General features: G+C 33.7%; 1 protein-coding gene across 2 annotated transcripts in view; it reads right to left on the reverse strand.

Annotated features, from left to right (window-relative positions):
• Positions 1–25786, reverse strand: part of TOP2B (DNA topoisomerase II beta) — a 66810-nt gene that overhangs the window by 25786 nt on the left and 15238 nt on the right. The window contains exons 2-20 of one of the 2 annotated variants that reach the window (XM_031009063.3): positions 21555–21725; positions 19940–20030; positions 18572–18635; positions 14448–14593; positions 13497–13594; positions 12207–12419; positions 10120–10293; positions 8974–9075; positions 8727–8864; positions 7082–7220; positions 6593–6750; positions 6301–6426; positions 5256–5366; positions 5068–5173; positions 3405–3514; positions 2990–3082; positions 2778–2892; positions 890–1011; positions 505–653 (exon numbers count right to left, since the gene is read on the reverse strand). In XM_031009063.3, the coding sequence (XP_030864923.1) occupies positions 505–653; positions 890–1011; positions 2778–2892; positions 2990–3082; positions 3405–3514; positions 5068–5173; positions 5256–5366; positions 6301–6426; positions 6593–6750; positions 7082–7220; positions 8727–8864; positions 8974–9075; positions 10120–10293; positions 12207–12419; positions 13497–13594; positions 14448–14593; positions 18572–18635; positions 19940–20030; positions 21555–21725 (2426 nt within the window). The remainder of the gene's footprint in view (positions 1–504; positions 654–889; positions 1012–2777; positions 2893–2989; positions 3083–3404; positions 3515–5067; positions 5174–5255; positions 5367–6300; positions 6427–6592; positions 6751–7081; positions 7221–8726; positions 8865–8973; positions 9076–10119; positions 10294–12206; positions 12420–13496; positions 13595–14447; positions 14594–18571; positions 18636–19939; positions 20031–21554; positions 21726–25786) is intronic. The other variant, XM_031009064.3, reaches the window with a different exon arrangement.

Raw genomic sequence — 25786 nt, forward strand, 5'->3', positions numbered from 1 at the left:
GGAAAGAAAACTTTATACATAATTAAAAACTTCACACTGCAAAAACAAATCTTTTAAAGAGAATGCATTTTTAATAATTTTGATTACATCTGCTTAATAATAAAATTTGCCTAACTGTATTATTCAAATGCATCTTTCTCTCAGTTACAAGCCCAGAATAAAATAGTCCTATTTTACTTATATACTTACCTACCGATTTAATATTGATAACTTTTAAAGAATTTCCTATTACTCTAAATAAAGTACATAACCCATCTTCAGCCTAAAGAGTAAAGTTGGTGAGAAAAACATCCTTAATTCACTAGGACTGATTTCACCAACAATTCATAAAAATTAAGGTCAACAGACTTCATTCTATTTGTGGTCAAATAATTTGGAACAGTCACCTTCTAAGTAGAATAACCAGACAATCACATCTCTCCACAGCTATAATTCCATCGAACATTTAGTTAGTTGGTTCCAAATCAAATCAAACTTTATACCACTATATCAGTAAATATTTACCTTAACATTGTGAAAATATAACGAGGGCTTGCAGCATCTTTGCCACCATGAAGCCGAGTTCCAAACTGACCAATAGGCTGAAGCAAGTTAATGTTGTTACTTCCCACAAAGTTCTGAGCCAAATTCACAATAGTCATCATCAATGCTTGCTATACAACAGAAGAAGGCAGAACATAACATTAATATTCTAAATTTTCTATAATTACTCCCCAACTTGAATTAAAATCCAAGTGAAGAATAAAGGCTTTAGAATCTCACTAATCTGTATATTCTCTTAATTCTTTTACATTTCCAAAGACTTTACTAAAGGAAAAATACTATGTGTAATTATCATTCTTCAAGACAATAATTACAGTTCTCAATTGATTCCAGTCTTAATGCTTACTTCTCCATGATGATAAGCCGACATCTCAGCAACAGAGCCAGCCAACTGGGCAACTTTTACTTCACGTTTATCATTCCTCTTGAAACAGGTAAATAAAACTTTCCGCTGGCCAGGTTTAAAGCCTATTTTTAAAAGAGCTCTTTTAAAATGTTACTTCAAGATATAGTTGTAACAATTCAGGGGAATAAAGCAAAGATACAATTTGCTTTTCAAGAACACCAGTAAAATTGTTACTTGAGATTCTGTAACAAAGTGAGTACATACTAACACGTTTGTTTTGTTTGTTTGTTTTTTTCCCAGAAAGCCATCTGCAGGTATATACTAAGATGTTTTTACGCCATCTCCATCTACTCCAAAGGTGAACTGCCAACTGAAAGACAACATTCTGGCCTTAAAGAATCACCTAGTGGCACCAAACTCCTTTAACAGTAGTTTCCAAACACTCAAACAACCAAAACGCCATTTGTAGCTAACTAAATTGCCAGCATGCCATCAAGGAGCCTGAAATCTATTCTAAGTATCCCACATCAGGAAAACCCTTATAAAAAGCGATTTATTGTGGTAGTGAAGAATAAAGGCTTTAGAATCTCACTAATCTGTATATTCTTCTCAACTTGGCCATTTACCATGCGACTAAGCAAATAACTAGTAAGTCTGTGTCATCATCCAAGTAATAGAAATAATTACTTTCCTAATATAGTTATCATAAGGATTGCATGAAACAATGTGAGCAAATCACTCTGCTCCCTTACCATTCTTCTTGCTCTAGGCCAAGCTTGTCCAACCCGTGGCCCGTGGGCTGCATGTGGCCCAACACAAATTTGTCAGTTTTCTTAAAACATCATGAGGTTTTTTGTTGTTGTTGTTGTTGTTGTTTTGCGATTATTTTTGTTTTTTGTTTTTTTTGCAATTATTTTTGTTTTTTGTTTTTGTTTTAAGCTCATCAGCTATCGTTAGTGTTAGTGTATTTTACATGTGGCCCAAGACAATTCTTCCTCTTCCAATGTGGCCCAGGGAAGCCAAAAGGTTAGACACCCCTGGCTCTAGGCCAGTAAGCACAGTAACAATCTTTTCAGTATATGCTATCGCTGTAATCATACTGGACCCAGAGTATGGTAAAAACATGAGGATGATAAAATATGGCAACTTCTTTAAGAATTTTGTAATCTAATTCTAGAGGCAAAATGAACAAAGGTAAAATAAGAGGTACATAATAATTGGTATAGAAGTTTAGGTATCTAAGACCAATTTAGAGTAGAATTGCTAGGAAGGCTTCATAGAAGAAAGGCAATTTGTGGCTAGAACTTGAGGGATAGGTAGAAACATCTGCTATTACCAGAAAAGCCAAGCAATACAAAGATCAACAAACTTGATAAAGGTTATGAGAAAAAAAAAAGTTCTAAATAGAAGATCAAAATCTGCTTCAACTAACGAGAAATAATTTCTAAATTTTTTTCAAATTAGAAATAGTTCCTAAATTTTTTTCAAGTTAAGTTAAAGCATTAGGCTTTGGGTAATACGGAATAAAAGCTTTTTAAAATTTAATCTCTGATAAATATTTTAGAAATTATCAAAGTTCCATTTTACTTTTTATTTTAGAAAATCTGCAGACAACTTGGGCAAAAGCTTTAAGACTTTTAAAGTTAATTTTCCTGAAAAACTCAGAAAAGGTTTAAAAGTTTCAAATTAAGGAATATTAAAGATTTCAGCACTATGAAAACATAAAACAAAAGCAATATCAAAAAGGCCTTAAATTCCTCTGAATAAGCTCTTCATATACAAGATTTAAAGTAAGAATTTTAATATGTATCATAAGGATGGCTTAAAGTACATGAAATTAAACTACAGTAAATAACATTAAAAAATGAGGTTTTTAAATATTACTCACCATCAACAAGAGATGGTATAGATCTTTCATTGTCTGAGTTTGAGAAGAGAATCAATTCCTTGTTGATGAAATCATTATAAGTCAAATGCTTTGTTGCAGTACCATATAAAAATTGCTAAGAGAAAAGTTATATAGCAATATTATCATTATTACTGCATGAATTCTAGTCTCTCTCTCCTTCTTCCCCCAGGTCACCACTCTTTAAGACTAACCTCTGGTAAGCCATGTAGCCTACGCTGTCTCCGGTCTTCCATAAAATTTGTTAACCATTCCTTTCTGTCATCAATCTTCTTCTTACTAAATGCCTGAAAGATTCCAGGTAACGATTTTGCACATTAAAAATAAAATAAATTTCATTACAAAATTAAAATGTATAAGTGGCCAATAACTAATTCTTAATTTCTGGAAAATTAGGTTATTTTACAATATTTTAATCAAAAACACATTTAAACTAAGGTCTTTCAATTAAAGAAGTTTATAAAAGCACAGCATCATCTGGGGGAAAAATTAAAATTAACTAGCTTGAGCATTCAAAAGAGACTTATCATAGGGAACCAGGACTGGGAGGAAAGGAATAGAAGGTAGGGGGATGGCAAACAAAAGCTTTTAAAAAATTAACTTAATTACCAAGGTAATGGCAGCATCATCTTCAGGACCAGCATATCTAAACAAGATGCGATGCCTTTCCATATCAGCAAAATATTCCTTTGCTTCTTTAGCTGTACTAGTACCCAATCCTGCACAATTTTAAAAATAAAAGTGAGTCATGAATATCAATGTCTGTTTAAAACCATCAGGTAAAAAGCTGGTGGAAACGTTGTAATAGATGGATCAAGCTGGCAACACCTATACTAAGTGATCAATCTTAATAAGCAACTAAAGACAAAGTAGACATTAGATGCTTCCTGATGAAAGCACACAACGCTACCTATGAAATGTTTTTGCCAAACAAATGTAACCCAAATCTGATCACGCCTCTGATTTAACCATCAGTTAACAGAAAATAAGGGCAAAGGAAAATACTACATATTAAATGTAACTAGAGGAATATAATTAACAAAATCCAGAATGTGGAATATTACACAGAACAAACAACCCAACTTCTTCAACAAATAAATTACAATGAAAAAATATAAAAAGAGAAATGCTATATTAATAAACTTATCAACCAAATGCAATGTGTGGACCTTACTTGGATCCTGACTTTGGAAAAAAACAAACAAACTCAGGCCAAGCATGGTGGCTCATGCCTGTAATCCCAGCACTTTGGGAGGCTGAGGTGGGCGGATCACTTAAGGCCGGGACTTCTAGACCACCCTGGCCAACACGGCAAAACCCCACCCATACTACAAATAGCCAGGCATAGTGGCACATGCCTGTAATCTCAGCTACTTGGGTGGCTGAAGCATGAGAATCACTTGAACGCATGAGGAAGAGAGCCGAGATCCCACCACTGCACTCCAGCCTGGGCAACAGAGCAAGACTCTATCTCAAAAAAATAAAAACAATTAAAAAAAAAAAACGAAATAAAAATAAAAATAAAAAACTCTAAAAATAAACAATTTTAATACAGTCCAGGGGAATTTTAACACTGGCTGGGTATTTAACATTATTTAAAAAAAAAAAAAAAAAGAGAGCCAGGCATGGTGGCTCACACCTGTAATCCCAATACTTTGGGAGGCCAAGGTGGGTGGATGGCTTGAACTCAGGAGTCCAAGACCAGCCTGGGCAACAAACCAAAACCCCATCTCTACAAAAATACAAAAATTAGCTGGGTGTGGTGGCACACACCTGTAATCCCAGCTACTTGGGGGGCTGAGGCAAGAGGATCATTTGAGCCCGGAAGGTCAAGGTGGCAATGAGCTGTGTTCATGCTACTGCACTCCAGCCTGGGTGACAAAGCAAGACCCTGTCTCAACAACAATAGGATATTAAAGAAGGTTATGATAATGGTATTATGGGTTACTTAAAAAAATTCTTTCAGAAATACATACTGAAGTAGTTATAGGTGAAATACTAGACTATAATGTCTGGAAGTTTTTTCAAACTAATGGAGTGGCAATAAAGGAGGTTTACAGGAAACAAGACTGGCCATTGAAATGGTGATCCCATTCAATGGAATCTATTACACTATTCTACTTGCATACATTTTTCTATAACAATACTTTAAAATCAGTGATAGCTATTTTCGAAGTCTAAAATAGTCAAACTTTCAAGTCATCTTTTAGATTGCTTTCATAAGAATACATTTATATCAGTATTTAAAATCTAAGTATTTTAAAATACAAACCTTTATAGTACTTTATTTTCCAGGCTTTCTGGTTTTCTATATGTTTTTTCCATTCATCAAATTCAGGAATACTGTAGAAGGAAAGTTCCTGCTTATTTTTGCTTGCCTTAAATTAATTAAAAAACAAAATTAGTTTTTCTGCTACCCTTTAAGACAACAATATAAAAATATATTAATGCAAAGAGTACCTTTACAATAGGAGTAATGAACTCTTCGAGAAAACCATGCTTCAAAAGTGATGGCCAATTGTGATGGATGAAATTAATAAGCAGGCCTTTTATGTGAGAACCATCTTGATCCTAAATAAATGTTAGTAAAGTAAAAAATTTTGTAATACTTTTATAAAATGATTACTTATATAAACAAATTTTAAAACATGTGAATGCAAAAAACCAAAATTCTGAATTTTAGAAATGCATTTTACAAAAGCTATTAAGATGATCATACTAAATTTTTTCTTAATACACAAATAAAGAATATAGTAGTAATAGACTGAATCTGTCATTATAAAAATATATTATCATTTTATCTGTTTTATAGTTTCCCCAGATTTCACTAAAAGAATGATTTAAGGATAGAAAATACATAAAATAAAACATGGTTATAATGCCACCTTAATGGGCAATGGTAGGGAAACCCAGGTAATACAGATATTCACAAGTCTTCCCTAGATAAAAAATTGGAAAATTTCTGCTTAAAACTATATATTAATAGCAGTTTTTTCAGTTGCAGATTTTCTCCACAAATACTTTAGAGTGCATAAGAGAAAACAGTTGAATGCATCTGAAATTCTTCCTTTTCAATTTTCTAGTTCTTTCTTGATTACCATCATTTTACTATTTAAGTCCCCCTGGTATTTGTGCATTCCAAATCATGCCATCATGTATAAATATTAACCCTTATCATTAATCTTTCTTACTTGTTAATTCCATAATTTTGTTCCTACTTGTAGGTAGGCTGCTATAGTACCACACTGTATTATATTCTCCTCATATATATTGCATTTTAAAATACTCTTAAGTAACCCATAAGATAGTTACCCCAAAAATCAGACAATGTAAAATGTGCTTCATAAAAATGTTTCCACTAAATGATGTGGTTTTTTCATTTTTTCCTCCTGATGTATAATCACTTTCAGTTATACTATCTTCGGGCAAGTCTCATAAAACAAATATTAAAGGGAGAATCTGAAGAAGACATCAATTTGAAATATGTGGTAACTTTAAAACCAACCTGATCGGTCATAATCATAATCTTTCCATAGCGTAAGGTTTTCAGAGATTCTGCATCATCATAACTTTTCTTATATTGTAGACCAACTATTTTAATAATATTATTTATTTCAGCATTTTCCATGATCTGTTCAAAAAGGAAAAGCACTGAGAGTAGTTTGAAGTGTTGAAATATACAATGAGTCAGAAATTACATTTAAAAATTCGAGAAGTTTAGTAAAGTATTAGAAATGTCATATGTGTGTGTGCATGTGTGTATATATATATATATATATATACACACACATACATACCTGTTTATGAGAAGCTTCCCGTACATTAAGAATTTTGCCCCTGAGTGGAAAAACTCCGTATCTGTCTCGTCCAATCACACCTAATCCAGACACAGCCAGTGATTTGGCAGAGTCTCCCTCTGTTAATATCAGTGTACACTCCAGGGAATGTTTACCACCTGAGAGAAATTTAAAATTATACATAGTAAAAATTTCTCATACTTTCACTGATGAGAAAAATGAAGTAAGAAAATTAACATTAGAATGCTGACCATGAAAGATTATAAAAGTTATTTTACATTATTGCTCAGTATAAATATTAAGTATATTTTATTAAATTCCTATCCCCTAAAAATTAGTAATATGTTGTGTATGTGATAATTTCAATGAAGTAAAATCATACTCTGAATGGAAAATCATAGTCTAACTATATGTAGAAAATAAAAAAATTCTGTAACTAAATAAAAGTGAAACTTAAATCAAAATCTTATTTAAAAATATCAATCTTACCAGCATCATTAGCATCATCCAGTTTGGGAATACCTTTGATTTTACTGTATTTTACTGATGAACATTTCTTATTCAGCTGAGTCTGAGCCTTAAATTTCACCCAGTTCAGGATACTTTCTACAATGCCACAATTAGAGGCCTAAAAATAAAAGAATAATGGTATACAAACAAGCTGAAAATTCATACATTTAGCTAAAATGTATAGGGCCTAATGTAAGACGTGGAATCTGTGCAATTTTAAGGTATTTTAGGGCAAAACAATAATGGTGATAAGCATCATGATACATGCTAATCAGCTTTTAGTCAACTACTGTAAAATTAAAGCTAAAATATAAATACATGAAAAAGGATAACTTTTACATATGAGAAACATTCTATTATAATAAACTCTGTGAGGAATATGCATTGCTCTTGTTACAAATTAATTTTATTAAAATTAACACAGTGAAAACAGATCCACACATGAACCTACTAGCCGGCAAATTCTAGACGTTGACATTTCTGATATCCTTCAATACAAAATGTGAGTCTTTAATTCACTATGACAAAAAGTATTAACCTAAAAGGAACATTAGGATAACCTTGGTAACTTATGAATAGACTTTTATTCTTTAAATAGCTTGGTAATAAAGATTTCAACATTACATATTGTTTGTACTCTGCAGTGAATCAATCTGTGGCAAGATGTTAACCCAGACAGAAAAAGGAAAAGAAAGTTAAGCATCTCCAACTCTAAGTCCTAAAAGTTTTTTTATCATCCTCAGTGATTTGATGTTAGGTGTATAAAATAGTTTTCTGGAATGTTTAAGACATAAACAAAAGAGGTGAACTGTGTTGTCAAATTTAAACTTAGTGCACCTAAAATGAAAAAGTATAAAATTTAAAATCAAATCACTTCATCAAGGAAACAATTGTTATGAGGACAGAAATTTGGGAAAGCATTAATATAGCATAATTTGTACTCAGAATTCATTAAGATTAGATCCAAAAGTACTATTTCTACAGGCCTTAAGTTAGAACCTAAAAAACAACTTTTGTTTTTGTTTCTGATAATCTACTTTTTGGAATTTGAGAAATACATTAGTTCTAGGGCAGTTATAGAGCATTTCCCCACCAAAATTCCAAAGAGGAGAGGCTGTGATTGATTCATCTCCATTATTTATTTGTGCTCTCACCTTATTTTAGAGAAGTTAAGGTAGCCTAAAAAAATTATGTGCAAAGCAAAGCAATTTTAGAACATGTAGAAAATAGTACATTTTGTTATGCATGTTACCACAATTTTTAAACACGTATAAAGATAAGAATCAGTAGGTCAAGTTGAAATGAGAGTAGAAAAGATGAAAGAGTTGCATAAGGATCTGTACATCTGTTAGGGGAAATCTGACCTTTACAATGGTCAATACAAAGCTAAAAATGCAATTAGTTACATAATTCCCTACTTTAGTTCTTGGCAAAACAATTGTTTTAGGAAACATTAAAGTCTACCCTTTAAAGTTATCAAATTAAGCATATTAGTTTGTAGTGCAAGCATGCTTATACCCACAGTTAATACGATGAAAGAAACTAATCACAAATAAAGTAAATCAAGGAAACTACCTAATCAACTCTTAATAACAACAATAAAAAAAATACAAGTTTTACTCACTGCTTTAAAAAATTTTTCTGACAGCTGGCATTTAGACCCAAAACTTTTGGGCTGCAGAGTCATGTTTTCCTTAGTCTGAGAATCAAAAGTTGGATTTTCAATAAGGCAATTAATAAAAACCCATATATGGTTTTTTACCTGTTGAAAACATACCAAAAAAAGTCAATATCAGAGCTGATATTTAGTAATTCAGTATATATATCATGCATATGTATGCATCATATACAATATATAACGCATCCCTTACTTGAAATGGTTTCACTGATACACCAGCTTTGTTCTTTTTCTTAACTACTTCAATCAGTTTACCAACAACTTGATCTACCACATAATCCACGTGCCGTCCACCCTAAAGAAAAAAAAAATATGAAATCTGAAATCCTGTATTGTTAAAGTAGCAAAATACTTTATCTGTATTATAAACCCCATTTTCTAAAAGAGTAATAGAGTCTCAGAACGAGAGTTGAGATTTTAAAAAAATAAGATATTTTGGCTACAGAGCCAATAAATCAACCGCTGTGTTTTTTTTTCTTTTTTTATGTTTTTTTTCCTCACTTCAATTCTAACACCAATTCTGGGGTGCTTTCAACACCAGCAACCAATTCTCTGATTCTCCAGACACCAAATGGATGTTCAACAATGTAATTCAATTTTGATACTAACTACCTGGAGTTAGCACAAGTATTTAGGGTTGGTTAAGGGCTCAATCCCACAGGACTCCCCACACTTCAGATGACAGTCACAAGTCCTAGGCCTCCTGTACTTCTAACGAACCTATGACCCACTCCTCAGGAATGACAATTTGCTGGAACAGGTCACAGAACTCAAGAACACACTTTACTTCATTTACAAGTTTTTTATATAGGATCCAGCAATAATAGCCAAATGGAAGAGATGCATAGGGCATAGTACAGGGGAAAGGGTACACAAAGCTCCATGCCTTACCCAGACATGCCACCCTCTTGGCACCTCAAATGTATTCACCAACCTAGGAGTTCTGTGAACTCCATTGTTCAGGAGTTTTTACAGAGCTTTATCACATAGCCATAATTGATCTTTAACTCGGTCACCAGTCCCCTCTCCTCTCCCCAGAGATTGGGGAAGGTGGGGCTAAAAGTTACAGAAAAAGGAATTTGTTATTCTAAATTTCATAAAATATAAATGTGTTCAACTACAAACACTAATCATATAAATTTATTTCTCAATGAATGTTTAAATAAATTTTAATACAGCAATTTCATAGAAAATAGGTTTTTGTTTTCATAAGTCAATTCTTATTTAACAAAAACAGATTTGGGTTTTTGGGGGGTTGTGGATATTGTTATTTGTTTTGTATTTTTTATTGAAGTACTGTTCTACCACTGACTTGGAAACAAAAAATTTGCTTACTTACTTTTGTAGTTGCAATACTATTTACAAAGCTGATTTGCTGGAATCCTTTTTCACTCAATGTGAGACAAACATCCCATCTTTCATTTGCAAGCTCATGAATAACTTTCAGGGCCACCCCAGTTTCATCCAATTTGTCTTTCACATAAAGATCTACATAACTGCGAAATCCATTTACCTATTAATTTAAAAAACAAAAACAATTAAAAATCTTACACTGGCAGCTCAAATAGGTGAATCACCTTAAGTACGTATACTTTCATTTCCTCTCACTTACAACAGTTCTAAATGCACCGATCCAAACCTTAGCAGCATTTCCCAGATCTATTCCTTAACCCTTGACCTTTAAAAAAGAAATTCATTTCTATGTGTACTTGACAAAAAGAGGATGTGAAGGGACAGGTAAATTGTTATAAAATATTTCAGAAATTTCTATTTTTAAAATGATAAGGTAGACTTCCAGTTTCAGTTCAGACAGATAATGAACTAGCAGGAAAAAAAGCTTCCATCCTTGTAAGAAAACGGGTGATCAGACAACAAATTAATGGGTTTTTCATGAAGCCACTGAAGAACTGAGATCACAGGAGAGCTGGCCATCCTGAAGTCTGGAGAGACACAAGTGTCTGTAGGAGACCACAAAACCTAAGCTTTTGCTTACCTGGGGCAGATATTTAATAAGCTAGTAGGAACATTAAACTAGAAATTTTGACTAATTGCTACTGGAAGAGTGTATACTAGTTTGAATGCATAAAGCTTCTAGGGACTATAGTCATAAGTTCATTCATTCATACTCTTGCAGGTTTTTCCTCCAGAAAACCCACCAAATTCTCACAGGGAAGACCAGTGAGAATCTAGAGGTTTCCCCTCTGCACTCCCATGGTGCTAGCTGGGAGACAGAAACAGTAGTCACTGGGAAATCCACCCAGATCTATCTCCCTTACCAAAAAAAAAAAAAAAAAAAGGCTTATTCTGCAGGGCAGGGAACCTCAAGGACACAGGCTGAGAACACTGGTGGAAACCTGCTGCAGCTGGGGAAACAGAATAGAGGGCAGAAAAAAAGTCTTTACCTATGGAGGAGAGGCATAAACTTATAAAGGTCAAACCCCTGAGATACAGGTTCACCATGCACTCCAAAGACTGGGATGTAATCAGACATTAGAGAACATCTCCCCCAAAATCTACCATCATGCTACCAAGCTTCCATTAACAACAGTGGGTTTCAGCTGGAAGAGCTGCAAGAGACAGATCACCTCTGAGGGGCAGCTCAAAAAGAAAGGCCTAAGCCAAGGGGAAAGACAAAAACAAGAAAGAATCTGGAAGTCTCTGGTATTCACGGCAGCAACAAACCTCAACACTAATAACTACAGCAAAAACAAACTTCAAACACAGCCCATCTCCTGGGTAAATATAACCTAAGTCCCACACTAATGCTTATTTACCTCGATATCTACAAAACAAATCTGGTTTTCCACAACTTACAGGGCATGCCAAAAGGCAAGAAAAAAACAATCTGAAAAGATAAAGCGATTATCAGAAACAGAGTAAGTATCTCACAGATTTTGTAACATGTATCAGATAAAGTATTTTAAATAACTACAATTAATTAGTATGTTAAAGTATCTAATGGAAAATGTAGACAACATGCAACTTCAGCAAAGACATGGAAACTATAAGAAATAATCAAATAGAAATGTTAAAAACAAAAAACATAGAAGGCATGAGGAATGTCTTTGACAGGCTCTTCAGGAAACTTGATGCAGAGACTGCAAATGACTAAACTTGAAGAGAGGGGAATAGAAATTAAACCAATACAAAAAGAGGAAGTATAGTGAATAAAATAGACAAAGCATGCAAGAACTGCAGACAGTATCAAATAATGTAACATATATATAACCAAGAAGGAAAGGAAAGAACAAGACAGAAGCATTATTTGAAGAAATAATGGCCAAATGTATCAATAATCACTTTAAATGTGAATCATCTGAACACACCAGTAAAAGAGACTACCAGATGAGCTTTAAAAAAGGAAGACCCAACAATATTCTCTCTATAAAATAACACAGTATTAAAACTATTTTACAGGACACTTACAGGTAATTTCTTTCCATTAAACATGACCTTGACCCCTCTACACGAACCAGCCAAATCATATGCCCTTCTAGTCATGAGGGCCACAATATCCTTGTCAAGTTTTTCCATCTTAAATTTGGACAGATCTGGTTGGAATGTTATGCATGTGTAATCTTCACCATCAAAATGTTTAATTTTGGCTTCAGAAGTCTTCATCATATTATTCATCCATGTCTTTAAAAGAAAAAAATTCAAATATTTCTATAATGCTTCCATATCTCATAATATATAAAGACTACACTCATTAAATTCATTCATTTATCAAACTATATCAATTTTACAACTTCACAACAAACCAAACAAATCCTTGATAATATTACAGACAAAAAAAAAATAGTAAATACAGTCAGCTCTTGGGTAGCCACAGGTTCTACATTTGCAGATTCGACCAACTGCAGCTTAAAAATATTTGGGAAAAAATACAAATTTTTAAAATACAGCATAACTGTTCACATGGCATTTATACTGTATTACATATTATAAGTAATCTAGAGTTGATTTAAAGTACATGGGAGGATGTGTATAGATTATATGCAAATACTACCCCATTTTATGTAAGGGACTTGATCCTCCTCTGATTTTGGTATAGAAAGGGCATCCCAGAACCAATCCTCCTGAGGGCAACTGTATTACTGTGATAATAATCTCATGTTAAAAATAAACTAAACTGTACAACTTTATAAACTGCCAACAAAATCTCTTTCAAATTCTTCAACGTGACTATATAGACTTTTACAAAAATAAACATGCATGATGCTTTTCCTGACAAAATTATTTTAGCTTACTTCAACAACGGGGTTGCTGGAGAGCAATAAAGAAAATTTAAAATAAAAATTATTTTAGCTTATATAAAATTTCAAATCATTTTCATAGACCTGCAAGAATAAAATAAAATTTTGAAATATAAATTTGATGATTCATTGAGGAATTTTTCAAACACACTAAGTGGTTGCATGTACATGAGTCTGTGAGGTTCAGGACATTTTCACTAATACTTAACTAAGTTAATTTAAATAAAGTCTGTTAAATAAAGCACTTTGTTTGAAAGGAATGATAGAGGAATAGGCTTATATTAAATCTCCCAGGCTTTCTGATGTCTCTTTACTCTGATGATTTGACTCGGATAATGCTTTGGAAAAAAAAAAAAATGAAGTTATACAGGCATCACTGCAATTTACCCAAGGTTTTACTATCTCGGCAAAATAATAAAACATTATTTTAAAAAAAGAAATAGATGTGTTTCTAGCATACCTGCTTAAAACTGTGTTTGTATTCTTTGCAAGCTGTTTCTACTGTAAACTTTGTACTGAAAATATTACAAAGTTTTGCACCATAACCATTACGACCACCTGTAAGAAAAATTAAATGTAAAAGGTTTAGTAAAAATGATTTTAAAGGAACTTCGTTAATTTACCACCAGAGGGCAAGGCTGTTGCAAAACTGTTCCACTAACTGCATTACCAATCACCAATTGAAGATTCCAGAGTATATTTAGATTCTCTTCCATATAAAGAAAAATACAATTAAGATTTAGTATATATAGTAGTGTAATTAAAATGGGTATTTTGTACATTTATCACAGTCTTTACAATTTCAAAAGCATTAAGCTTTGTATCTTTCATGACCCAGCAAATCTCTGTGAGTATGAAATCTGAACTTCCTCTCAAACTTGCTTCTCTATTACAAAATTTTAATCTGTATCATTTCCCAGAGCATTGGTTTAAAAAGCAAAACAAAACAAAACAAAAAACCTATCAACCTATTTGGGCAACATAAATAAGTATGAAAACATACGGTTTTGGTCAAAGCACTTTCAACTCTATTTACAGAGTCTAGATTTTCAATCCTGACCTTCTCAAGGAAAACAGTTTAAAAGTAACTTAATACCAAAAGACACAGTGCTTATGTAATAACAAATTTATATACGTAGACATCATACCAGTCCTATCTAAATCAAAACTCAAACTGTCAGCCAAGTTAAACTTCCAGCAGTTCTAACATAAAGTCAATGTACTATCAGACTTAAGGTTTTTAAATGTCACTGTTAAACTATTACCAAGACAATATTTATACATGATAGTTTATAAATATTAATTCTGACAATGATTTTCTCACACCAAAACTGCACAATTTCCTTAGTAAGTTATACATTTTATATTAAGAAAACAGTATTTTTCAACCAAAATTCCATTCAGACTTTACCTGTAACTTTTTTCTCATCATCATCATAGTTACTGGATGTTAAAAGCTGTCCAAAAATTAAAGCAGGAACATAAACTTTCTCTACCTTGTGTTCTACTACTGGAATGCCTTTCCCATTATTCCAAATGCTTATAATGTTAGATTCACTGTAATAAAAAAAAAAAAAAAAAAGCAGAATTTAGAGCTTAAAATAGTAAAGATAAATTAATTCATTAAAAAGTAATCTAGAATAAACCTTAATGATTATAAGATACTAGTCATTATCAATTGGAAGGCACTGATTCATCTCTCAAGAAAATACTCGCTGAGGACAAACATTTCTTTCCCTGAGTCATAACTAATAGAGAAGGATTATGAAGGAAATAAAGGCAAGGAATGGAAAATTACAGATCTTAAACATCTCAGGATGACAAAAAAGGCAACATACTCATGAGAAAACCTTTAAAAAAGGTTTCATCATGTTTAGCACATGGTACTGTAATTAAAATAGGCATTCTGTAAGTTAATTATCTTCATCACAATTTCAAAAAAAAAATCAACGTTTGGCATCCTTAACATTCTCTAAGTCCATATGAGTATGAAATTGGAACTGGCTATCAAACTCACCTCTCTTATAAAATTTCAATCCATATCATTTCTCAGATCTGGTATTTATTTCTGTAATCTCTAAACAATTATTCAGAATTGTATAACTTTGCTCCACTGATAATCTTCAATAAAAATTAGGAATAAGAATACTGCATTTAATAGTTTACAAATAAAGTTTCAAAAATAATTAGGCTGAAAAAAATTGAAAATCTAAATATCCAATACTTATCAGTTGGCAAGAGGTTAAATAAATTGTGACACATCAAGATAATAAAATACTTGCGAGTAGTTTAAAAAAATTAAGTGGATCTATGTAAGTTAATAAGGAAGGCTGTCTATAATATGTTGAATAAAGGGAAAGACATAAAATAGTATATATACTATGATTCCGTTTGTTAAAAAAAGAAATGTCTACATATATAATTTAGCATGAGTATGCAATATTTTTTGAAAGCTATAGTTTTAAAATTTCAACTCTAAATAAAGAACACTTAAGCTAGAGGAATATTTTCAACTCTGGTTAATATGCTTTCCACGTTTGTTTTCGTTTTTGTTTGAGATAGAGTCTCGCTCTGTCATCCAGCCTGGTATGCAATGACACGATCTCAGCTCACTGCAACCTCTGCCTCCTGGGTTCCAGCAATTCTCCTGCCTCAGCCTCCCAAGTAGCTGGGATTACAGAAGCACGCCACCATGACCGGCTAATTTTTGTATATTTAGGAGAGACGGGGTTTCACCATGTTGGCCAGGCTGGTCTCGAACTCCTGACCTCGTAATCCACCCGCCTTGGCCTCCCAAAGTGCTGGGATTACAGGCGTGAGCCACCGTGCCCAGCCTCCACATTTGTTTTTAATCAGATAGACATCCACAAATAAATTGTTTCAATACTGTTATGTTGTATTATTTAATAAGTGTTAAGCTCCCTTGTAAGAAGTTGCTCTAAGTTCTCTAACTTCTGGAAGAACTGTCCAAATTCTGCATGGCATCCCTTGTATTTAATCTGTTCTCAAGGCTTTACAACCATGACCTTTTCCTTAAATTTTATCCCTACATCACAGAATACTATGGAGGAAAAGAAAGAATAAGAGCTAGGTTGTACTATATATCCTATACACTTTGCCCATTAGCTATTAAAATTTAACCTCTCCTCCACACAAGAAGTTTATGTGCACAAATGTACAAAAATAAAAATCTGCTATACAAAAATGTTAAAAAGAATGCAACTCAAAGGATACAAAAATGGACAGCAGAGAAAACTGGATCAATTGGATCAACAGTGCAACAGCTCTTTTTCTCATTTAAATTTAGCTTTAAAATGACTTCTTAAATTAGAAATCTTACTGAAGCAAAAATTGCACCTCTGAAATAACATTTATTTTAATCAAAATAATACTAATTCTATAGTATATGTGGTAAAAAATGACTATGGGACAAAATTCACAAGAGACAAAATGTTATAGTTAAAACTCAGAAATACAATATACAAATCAGCAACTTCTCACAAAATGCTTGCCTACTGCCAAGTTTAGGAGTATATGAAATTCAATTAAAGGCAAGATCAAGACTCAATTTTTTCATCAATGATTTGTAAACAACAAAAGAAACAAGGAGGGGTGAAAAAATATACTACCATCACCTTTTCTTCTTGGAATAGCTAAGGATTTTTGTTTATATTGAAATAAAATAATTTTCTAGCAGAAGCAGTTCAAATGAGATGGGGGATATGAAAAAAAATTCATACCTCATTGACATTAAGAAGCAAATAAACTTAGTTATAATTCTCCCTCCCTCTTCTGCCTACACAAAAATGTTTGCTGATTAAAAACAGAGTATAAAATGAAGTGATAAAGGCACTAGAATTACTAGAATTATGTTGAATTACTCTTTGTACAAAATCTGTAATGAACTGATAAGTAAAATAAACCAAGAGCCCTTATCCAGTCTACAGAGTTATCTTATAGCTCACTTCTTCGTTGTCTTTTTTTTTTTTTTTGAGATGGGGTCTCGCTCTGTCGCCCAGGCTAGAGTACAGTGGCACAATCATAGCTCACTGCAGCCTGACCTCCCAGGCTCAAGCAATCCTCCCGCCTCAGCCTCCTGAGTAGCTGGGACTACAAGCACATGCCGCCACCATGCCCAGATAATTTTGGTGTTTTTGTTTGTTTGTTTGTTTTTTGTAGAAACAGGTTTTCACCATGTTGCCCAGACTGGTCTCGAGCTCCTGGGCTCAAGGGATCTGCCTGACTCAGCCTCCCAAAGTGCCAGGAATACAGGCGTGAGCTGCCGCACCTGGCTTAGCTCACTTCTTTATCACTTTGTTATGATGGCATGCTATACACTATTTCTTAAATTCAATCTTATTGCATTAATGTGGCTAAAATCTTTGGACTAATATGGCCAGAACCACATAAAAGAACTAAACAATTGCAACTATGTTCATCAAGAGTGTATTTAAGCAAGGTCCTTTCTTTCTTAGTTTTAATTAGAGTTGTTCGATTTTGAAAAAAATTCAAAGATATCAAACATTCAGTGTCTATTACTCCTTACTCTCCTAAAACATAATAAATGAAGGGAGATATGGTTTTTAACTGACAATTGCCTAAATAAGGAAAAGGAATCTTAACAGCCAAAATTTCCTTGAAACCATCTTAAACTTCTGTATAAGTTGTAACTTATGTCTTGTATGCCTTATATAACTTCTCAAGAATGCATTCATTATAGAAATAATCCAAATTTAAAAAAAAAGAATGGAGAAGAAAAATAAATAATCTCGACAGCACAGTTATATGGTAACATTTTCATATAAAATATAGTTAACTTCATGGTATAACCAAATACAAATTATAGTTTTATTATACTACTAATCTTAACTGAAATTAGATTATTACTATTAAGACTATACCTGAATTATTAGATTTTTATGTTTACTAGAGAAAAATCTTAAAATCATGCTAAATTACTAATGAAATTACAAAGGATGAATGAAATATTTTACAAAAGGCATGCTGGTAAAAACAGGATAAATTTAATAGCTATGTTTCTGATTTAATGCTACTATTTTTTATACATCTTCATTCTATGCAAAAAAATAATAAAAATCACCACAGTAATATAATTAGCTAAACAACTGGTTACAACAACAGTACCTAATCTATTAAATTATGTCATAAATAATGGAAAACTCCAAACACCAGTCATGAAAAGTAAATTTAAAGTATAATATAACTGGAATCACACTAACAATAGCCCTTAGCCTTGAGTCCCAAAAGTAAGGGTAAGAAAAGATAGGGTGATTACCCTAGCAGCTGAAATAGCATACACAGCATCAAAGAAAAATGGTCTCCAAGAGCCCCGATAGGGAAGTTCTTTGGAAGAAAAGACAATAAATGACACAGAAAAGAGGCAAAAATAACAAAGTCTCAAACAACAGGGAAACAAAAGAGTACTACCCATATACATTATTTGAGGAGTACTCATAAATTGGGGACTATCTGAATAAAACTTAGCATAAAAAATTAAACTTTAAATATACTTACGGATCAATAGAAACTTTAATACAAGTCATGTTCTTATCCCTCTGTTTATTGTCAGCAGCATTAACTACAAAATTAAACACCTCAATGAGTAATATACAAAATTATATAAATAAATACATGGACACAACTGTATGTGCATCACTGCTTAATATAAACATCTACATATGGTAATAGTTAATGAAAATAATTACTATTAACTTCTCATATAAAATCTTATTTTCCAAATAATATTCCTAAATTGTATTATCACACCAAATTACTGTTATGTTTTCCACCACAAAAAAAGAGGAGGAAATGTTTTAGTGATACATATTAATCAAAACAAATTAAGTAAGAACAAACACCTGCATTTTACAACACCCAAATCCAGGTCTAAAAGTAAAAACTTTTGTTTAATTATATTTTCTCTTGGTAACAAACAATTGCATTCTATTGACCACTTTCAATAAACTAGTGACTTTATAGGCATATTGAATAGAAACCAGTTCATTTTCAGTTACAAAGAAAAAGTCTTTAACACCCTTAGAAATCAAAATTCTGTATCCTAGGCACTATAGCTGACAATATAAATATTTTTGCATTCATTAACCACTGCTTCAAGGAAATTTGAACACAATCATGGAAGAAATGTGCTCCTGACAAACACTTGCAATAAACTTAAAACAGTAAAATTATAATATGGAGGCAAGAGTAAAGGTATAAAATGCAACACAGTTTTAATCTCTTATCTCTTCACCAAATACCAACAGAAGAAGTTCTGAGACCCATACAACTGCACTAAGAAACCTCAAGTTGCACTGATGAGGTGGCAGAGCAAGAGAATTTCTAGAGTGTCCTTGGTTAAAATATTTCCAAAGTACAAGCATTCCCTAGCAGTCAACTAGGCATTCACATAATTTAATTAATCATGTGATTTGGAGAGGACAGAGATCATTTACAGCAATGGTTATTACACTTGGCTGCCCAACAGAAATATCTGATTTGTTGGTGAAAAACATATTTACATATCCCACCAACTCAATGAATCTGCAAAATCAGTCCCTGTCATCTCCATATTCAAGATGACTCCAGGTAACTGTGATGCTAGCAAATCCCAGATGACTACACATAGAGGAGTACAGACCAACTATGGGATTACAAATATAACACATTGATTTCATAGATGAAGAAAATGAAACAAAGATGAAACAGAGATATGAAAACATTACAGATCGTGGTATAAATTTTCTGAAGATCATTTATATTCAGAAGGATAAAAGCCAGAGATACACCTTTCAAATTTATACTGGTTAAGTCTGGCTTTATATATAAAAGGAAACTATGATGATATTAATAGAAACACGCATTAAATCCTAAGCAAGTACTCACCCAAAATTTCATCAAAGATCTTGTATAAACCTGGCACAAAGGTAACCTCTCTGCAATTCATTCCTACATCTTCATCATACACCCACATGAACTGCATTGAAAAATTCAAAAAAATTTTACTCAATAAATCCTTAATATCAATTTTTCATAGTATAATCCACATCCTGTCATTTACACTATATGAATACTTAGATCTGCAAAGAGAAAAACATATACAACTTCAGTAATAGTCAACTTCACTATTCATATTAAATTAACCTCAAAATTGAGAAACTGTTCATTTTGTATCAAGTTTGTATTATTATAAAGTCAGTTTTAATTTAAGACATCAATAATTATTAGAAACAGTATTAAACAGTTGAAAAAATAAAAACATTACTTTTCATAAATAATGGAAAATTAATGCTTTTTTTTTTATAATACAGGGAGCAGAGTAAAATAATACGAACAAAGCAAGACTTTGGAGTCAGAGAGATCTACTTTGAATCCCAGTTCTTACTAGTTGAGAGATATGAACAAGTTACTTAAATTTATGTAAGCTTCCCTTTCTTCATCTATAGAGATAACAGTACCTACTTCCCAAAATGGTTAGGATCAAATGAGATAATACATGTAAGCCAAGTTCATAGTAAGCAGTAAACAACAGTCAGTGTATATGTACAAATTCTGCAAGGTACTACCATTAACATTAATGACAATATGAACTTAAAGACTTACAAGGCTGGGCGCAGTGGCTCACGCCTGTAATCCTAGCACTCTGGGGGGCCAAGGTGGATGGATCACCTGAGGTCAGGAGTTCAAGACCAGCCTGGCCAACATGGCAAAACACTGTCTCTACTAACAACACAAAAATTAGCCAGGCGTGGTGGCGCATGCCTGTAATCCCAGCTACTTGGAAGGCAGAGGCAGGAGAATCGTTTGAACCCGGGAGGCAGAGGTTGCACCGAGCCAAGATCACGCTACTACACTCCAGCCTGGGCGACAGAGCGAGACACGGGGTGGGGGGGCGTCAGGGGGTGATGGGAGATGGCGGGTGGGGAAGACTTGCATAAAAAGTTCATATGGCACCATTTTACTCTATACTTCTTTTTTCTGATTTTGTTTTTTGTTTTTTGTTTTGAGACGGAGTCTCGCCCTGTCGCCCAGGCTGGAGTGCAGTGGCATGATCTCGGCTCACTGCAAGCTCCGCCTCCCGGGTTCACTGTCATTCTCCTGTCTCAGGCTCCTGAGTAGCTGGGACTACAGGCGCCCGCCACCACACCCAGAAAAATTTTTTTTTTTTGTATTTTTTTGTATTTTCATTAGCGACAGAGTTTCACCATGTTAGCCAGGATGGTCTCGATCTCCTGACCTTGTGATCCACCCGCCTCGGCATCCCAAAGTGCTGGGATTACAGGTGTGAGCCACTGCGCTCAGCCTCTTCTGACGGTTTTTAATCCCCAAAAAGAAGTAAATACATTTCTACTTCTAGATCTTTCACCCTACTTTGACTATGACTACAGACAGATGAAATTACAAATTTCCAAAGCAAGTAATTACAATAATTTTATCAACATATTAAAAAGTAAATATAGATGCACATCTCCTAATTTCAATCAATTTTAGCAATAATTACCTGCGTCAATGGCTCCACTGACCCAATATATGTATCAGGACGAAGAAGAATGTGTTCAAGTTGTGTCTTCTTCTGATACACTCTCTCAACAGACAACTTCTTTGAAGAATCATTTTTGTTGGCAGTTTCTGACTCTTCTTTTTTTGCAGCATTGTTCTGATCAAAAAGAGTCTAAAATTAACCAAAAAATCAAATTTAAATAACCTACCAAGGGGTAGACAATGAGTATGGACACATGACATGGGTTTTCTTTTTTAATGGCAAAATTATCTTTCAGACTGATTTTTTAAATCTATAGAAAACACAGGTCTATTTACTGACCGTCTGGCTCTTATTATACAACATGAACCTGTAGTTTTGACTGAGCCCAAAATGTGGGTATAGTCACCAGAATCACTAGAGCAGTCTCCAGCAATCCAAAAATACAAACATTTCCCAATTCTATAAGATATCAAGTTTGTTTGTTTGTTTTGTTTTTGAGACAGAGTCTTGCTCTGTCGCCCAGGCTAGAGTGCAATGGTGTGATCTTGGCTCACTGCAGCCTCCACCTCCCAGTTTCAAGTGATTCTCCTGCCTCAGCCTCCTGAGTAGCTGGGACTACAGGTGCGCACCACTATGCCCAGGTAATCTTTTTTTTTTTTTGTATTTTTAGTAGAGACAAGGTTTCACCATGTTGGCCAGGCTGCTCTCGAACTTCTGACCTCAGGTGATCAGCCTGCCTTGGCCTCCCAAAGTGCTAGCATTACAGGTGTGAGCCACCACGCCTGGCCTCAAGTTAATTTTTGTGGTCCTCAAAACCTCCCAAGAAATTTGAGTTTTGGTGAAGTTACAGAATCACAATGACTGAACCCGGCTAGGTGCAGAAGCCCCAAAAGCTTCCAGATGTAAGCTTCCCACCATTAAGCTACTGAAGACTACAGTATAAACAAAAATGACCTACACAAAATATTAACCTATGTAGTTAATAAACACTGATATGACTGAAATGGCTTATAAAATCCTCAAATTTCACACATTTGTAGATCATGCCAATAATTCCTCACATATCAGCTCTGGGTATCCCAATACTGATCCCAGTTTCTCTACCAGTTTCAAGGAGGCACAGGTTGGTGATCTTAATTCTAAACATTCCTACAGCAGATGAGGATGTCAAATCAAATTTCCAAGGTCTACAAATTTCCTTGTCTTCTTAAGAGGAGCAGAGAATATACTTCTCTCCTTCTGGGATTCCTTAATGCTGACAAATATGACATCCCACTAAAAAGATATTGTGATGGCCTATTTTTTCAGAGTCAAAAAAAAACTCAAAAGACACAATGAGAATTAAAATATCTTCACAGGCCTTCAAATTTTAGTAGAAATTAAAGAAACAGAATACAGATAATAGGAGATACAGAGATTTTGTTCACTTAAGCAGTATGCAATTTCAATTCCGCTTTAAAGTTTTTATTTTTAAAAACTGTATAATTAAGTATGTTTAAAAATCAAAATACATGACCTCTGAAAAGTCTAAACGAAGATAAGAATTTAATATATCCTCAGGAAACTCAAACATTAATTATAATTTCACAATGCAGTAAGTTTTATATACAATTAAAGATTTAATAATATTTCAAAATAAAAGTATTAAAAATAACTCATTTTACTAGATTTTAAACTACATTCTTATACATTCCTACATTCATAAGTTTTTCCATTAACACTGCTCAAAGACAATTAAAAGTAGCTTTGGATAAAAGAAAATAATTCTGTTTCACAAAGTTTTCACATTCACATTCCACTTCTGCAAAAGTTAGACGATGAACTAGCTGGCCAGAAAGATGAACTTTATTTTTAAAATACCAGATAGTCTTCAAATTTCTAATCATATTCTTTGCTTTTTATGAAGAAACAGTTGATTGATAAAAACAAATTTACATTTAAGGGCCAGGCACAGTGACGTTAATTTATAGAAACGATTCTAACAATAAAATCATAATTTATTTTTTAATGGAGCCTCAAAATAGTTAGAACAAAGATCATAATCATTAAAATCACACTCTAAGAAAGTACTCAAAGAAGATAGATGCTATGGAATCGTAAGTAGGTAACATTTTACCATTAACTTAGAACTGTTACTCTAAGTCTGCAATTATTGACATAAAGGTTGAAGACACATGATAACCATACAAATAAAAGCTTTCGTATTCCAGGCTACTCTTCTAAAACCAACCCCATCACAAAGAAAATATTTTCAAGATTAGACTCAACCAGAGGCTCATGTCTATCTAATTTGTATGAACTAAACTGAACTAAAGGGCACACAGGGATAAAAAAAAAAAACAGGAGTAAAACCTTACCTCATGCTTTCTTCAAGAATTTACAACTTTTTCCATACTTCCTTACTTATAATCACCACCTCTTCCTCCCTGCATCTCTTCCCAAATGGATGTATTACAAAAAAAAGTTTGAAAGCTTGAACCCACCAAATTCCTATCAAGTTCAAAGACTTACCATTCTTGCTAAGATAATGTCTAAAAAAAACAGGTAACATTTGAGTGTGGTCAGCCAGATGGCAAAACAAGAAACCCCAGGGCTTTTTTTCCCCATGAAGACAGGGATTCAACAATAACAAACAATCCAACTGCCTTTGTGATAAGTTCCAGCACCCCAGGTGAGCATAAAATAGCATCAAAGCTCATGTCCTCCCTCCTATCTGCCCCAGCAAGGCAAGATTGAGAAAAACAAACAAGACAACAACTTCCACCTTCTCCCTGGGGAGGAGCAGAAGAGGAATATACCTCCAATGGAACAGCTGAGGGCAGTGCTACCCTAGAAACTTCTTGACTGAATCTAAATACTGACATTGAACAGGGTGCCAGGTTGAGGGCCATTGAAAACAAAAGCAATCAAAGTGCTTTGGTTTAGCATCAGACCCTGCAGTATCAGAAACAGACACAAGGTGGAGCTCCAGTACTGTAGTTTACTACAGCACGAGAGGCCACAAGTAAAGCAGACAAAGACACACCAGAGGGAGCAGACAGATGGACAGAGGCAAACCTCTTCAATTAAGAAATTACAAACCCAAAGAGGATGCATCCCCATAAAAGATTTGTAAGGTCTCACGATTCTCTAGCTAGACTAACTGGATGAAGAAAGTCTTCCCAGTATGAAACCAGACCGCAAAGACCGGAGAGTTAGCTAAGCCTTCAAATGCCAAAGCCCTAACAGAAAATAACAATACAAAGAAACAGGGAAATATGGCCGATTCAATGTAAAAAGCTAAATTGCAGCCAGGCGCAGTGGCTCACACCTGTAATCCCAGCACTTCGGGAGGCTGAAGCAGGCAGATCCCTTGAGCCCAGAGCTCAAAACCAGTCTGTGCAACATGGCCAAATCTTATCTCTAGCAAAACAAAACAAAACAAAAAATTAGCCAGGTGTGGTAGTGCACATTTGTAGTCCCAGCTACTTGGGAGGCTGAGACGGGAGGACTGCCTGAGCCCAGAAGGTCAAGGCTGCAGTGAGCCATCAGCACACAACTGTACTCCAGGCTGGGTGACAGAGCAGGAGCCTGTCTCAAAAAAATAATAAATAAATCACCACAAATTGAGCCTAAAGAAATGGAAATATATTGTCATACAAAGAATTCAAATTAACTGCCATAACGATGCTTAATGAAATAAATGAGTACAGATGAACAAACAAAAACTCGGTGTAACAATGCATAAACAAAAGGAAAAAATCAACAAACTTATAAAAACTATGATGAAGTAGCAGACATTATTTCTGGAACTGAAGCATACAGTAAATGAATTGAAAATACACTAGAGGGATGTAACAGTAGACTTGAGCAGGCAGAATTTTTTTTAAATCAGCAAATGTGAAGACAGGACTTTCAAAATTGCCAAGGGAAAGGAGCAAAAAGGCAAAGGAATGAATAAACATAAAAAGAGCTTAAAGAACTTATGGGCCACTATCTATCAGAACAACATATACATTATGTAAGCCTCAAAGGAGAAGAAAGGGAGAAATGGAGAAAGAGCCTATTTGAAGAAATAATAGCTGAAAACTTTCCAAATCTGAGGACATAAATGCATATACAAATTAAAGAAGCTCAAAGAACTCCAACAAGGATAAATCTAAAGAAAACTACACCAAGACACATCATAATTATACTGTCAAAAGTCATAGACAAAGAGAGAATCTTAAAAGCAGCAACAGAAAAGTGAATCATCAATTACAAAGGAGCTT

Source organism: Gorilla gorilla, chromosome 2, assembly GCF_029281585.2.
Source record: "Gorilla gorilla gorilla isolate KB3781 chromosome 2, NHGRI_mGorGor1-v2.1_pri, whole genome shotgun sequence".
Taxonomy (NCBI): domain Eukaryota; kingdom Metazoa; phylum Chordata; class Mammalia; order Primates; family Hominidae; genus Gorilla; species Gorilla gorilla.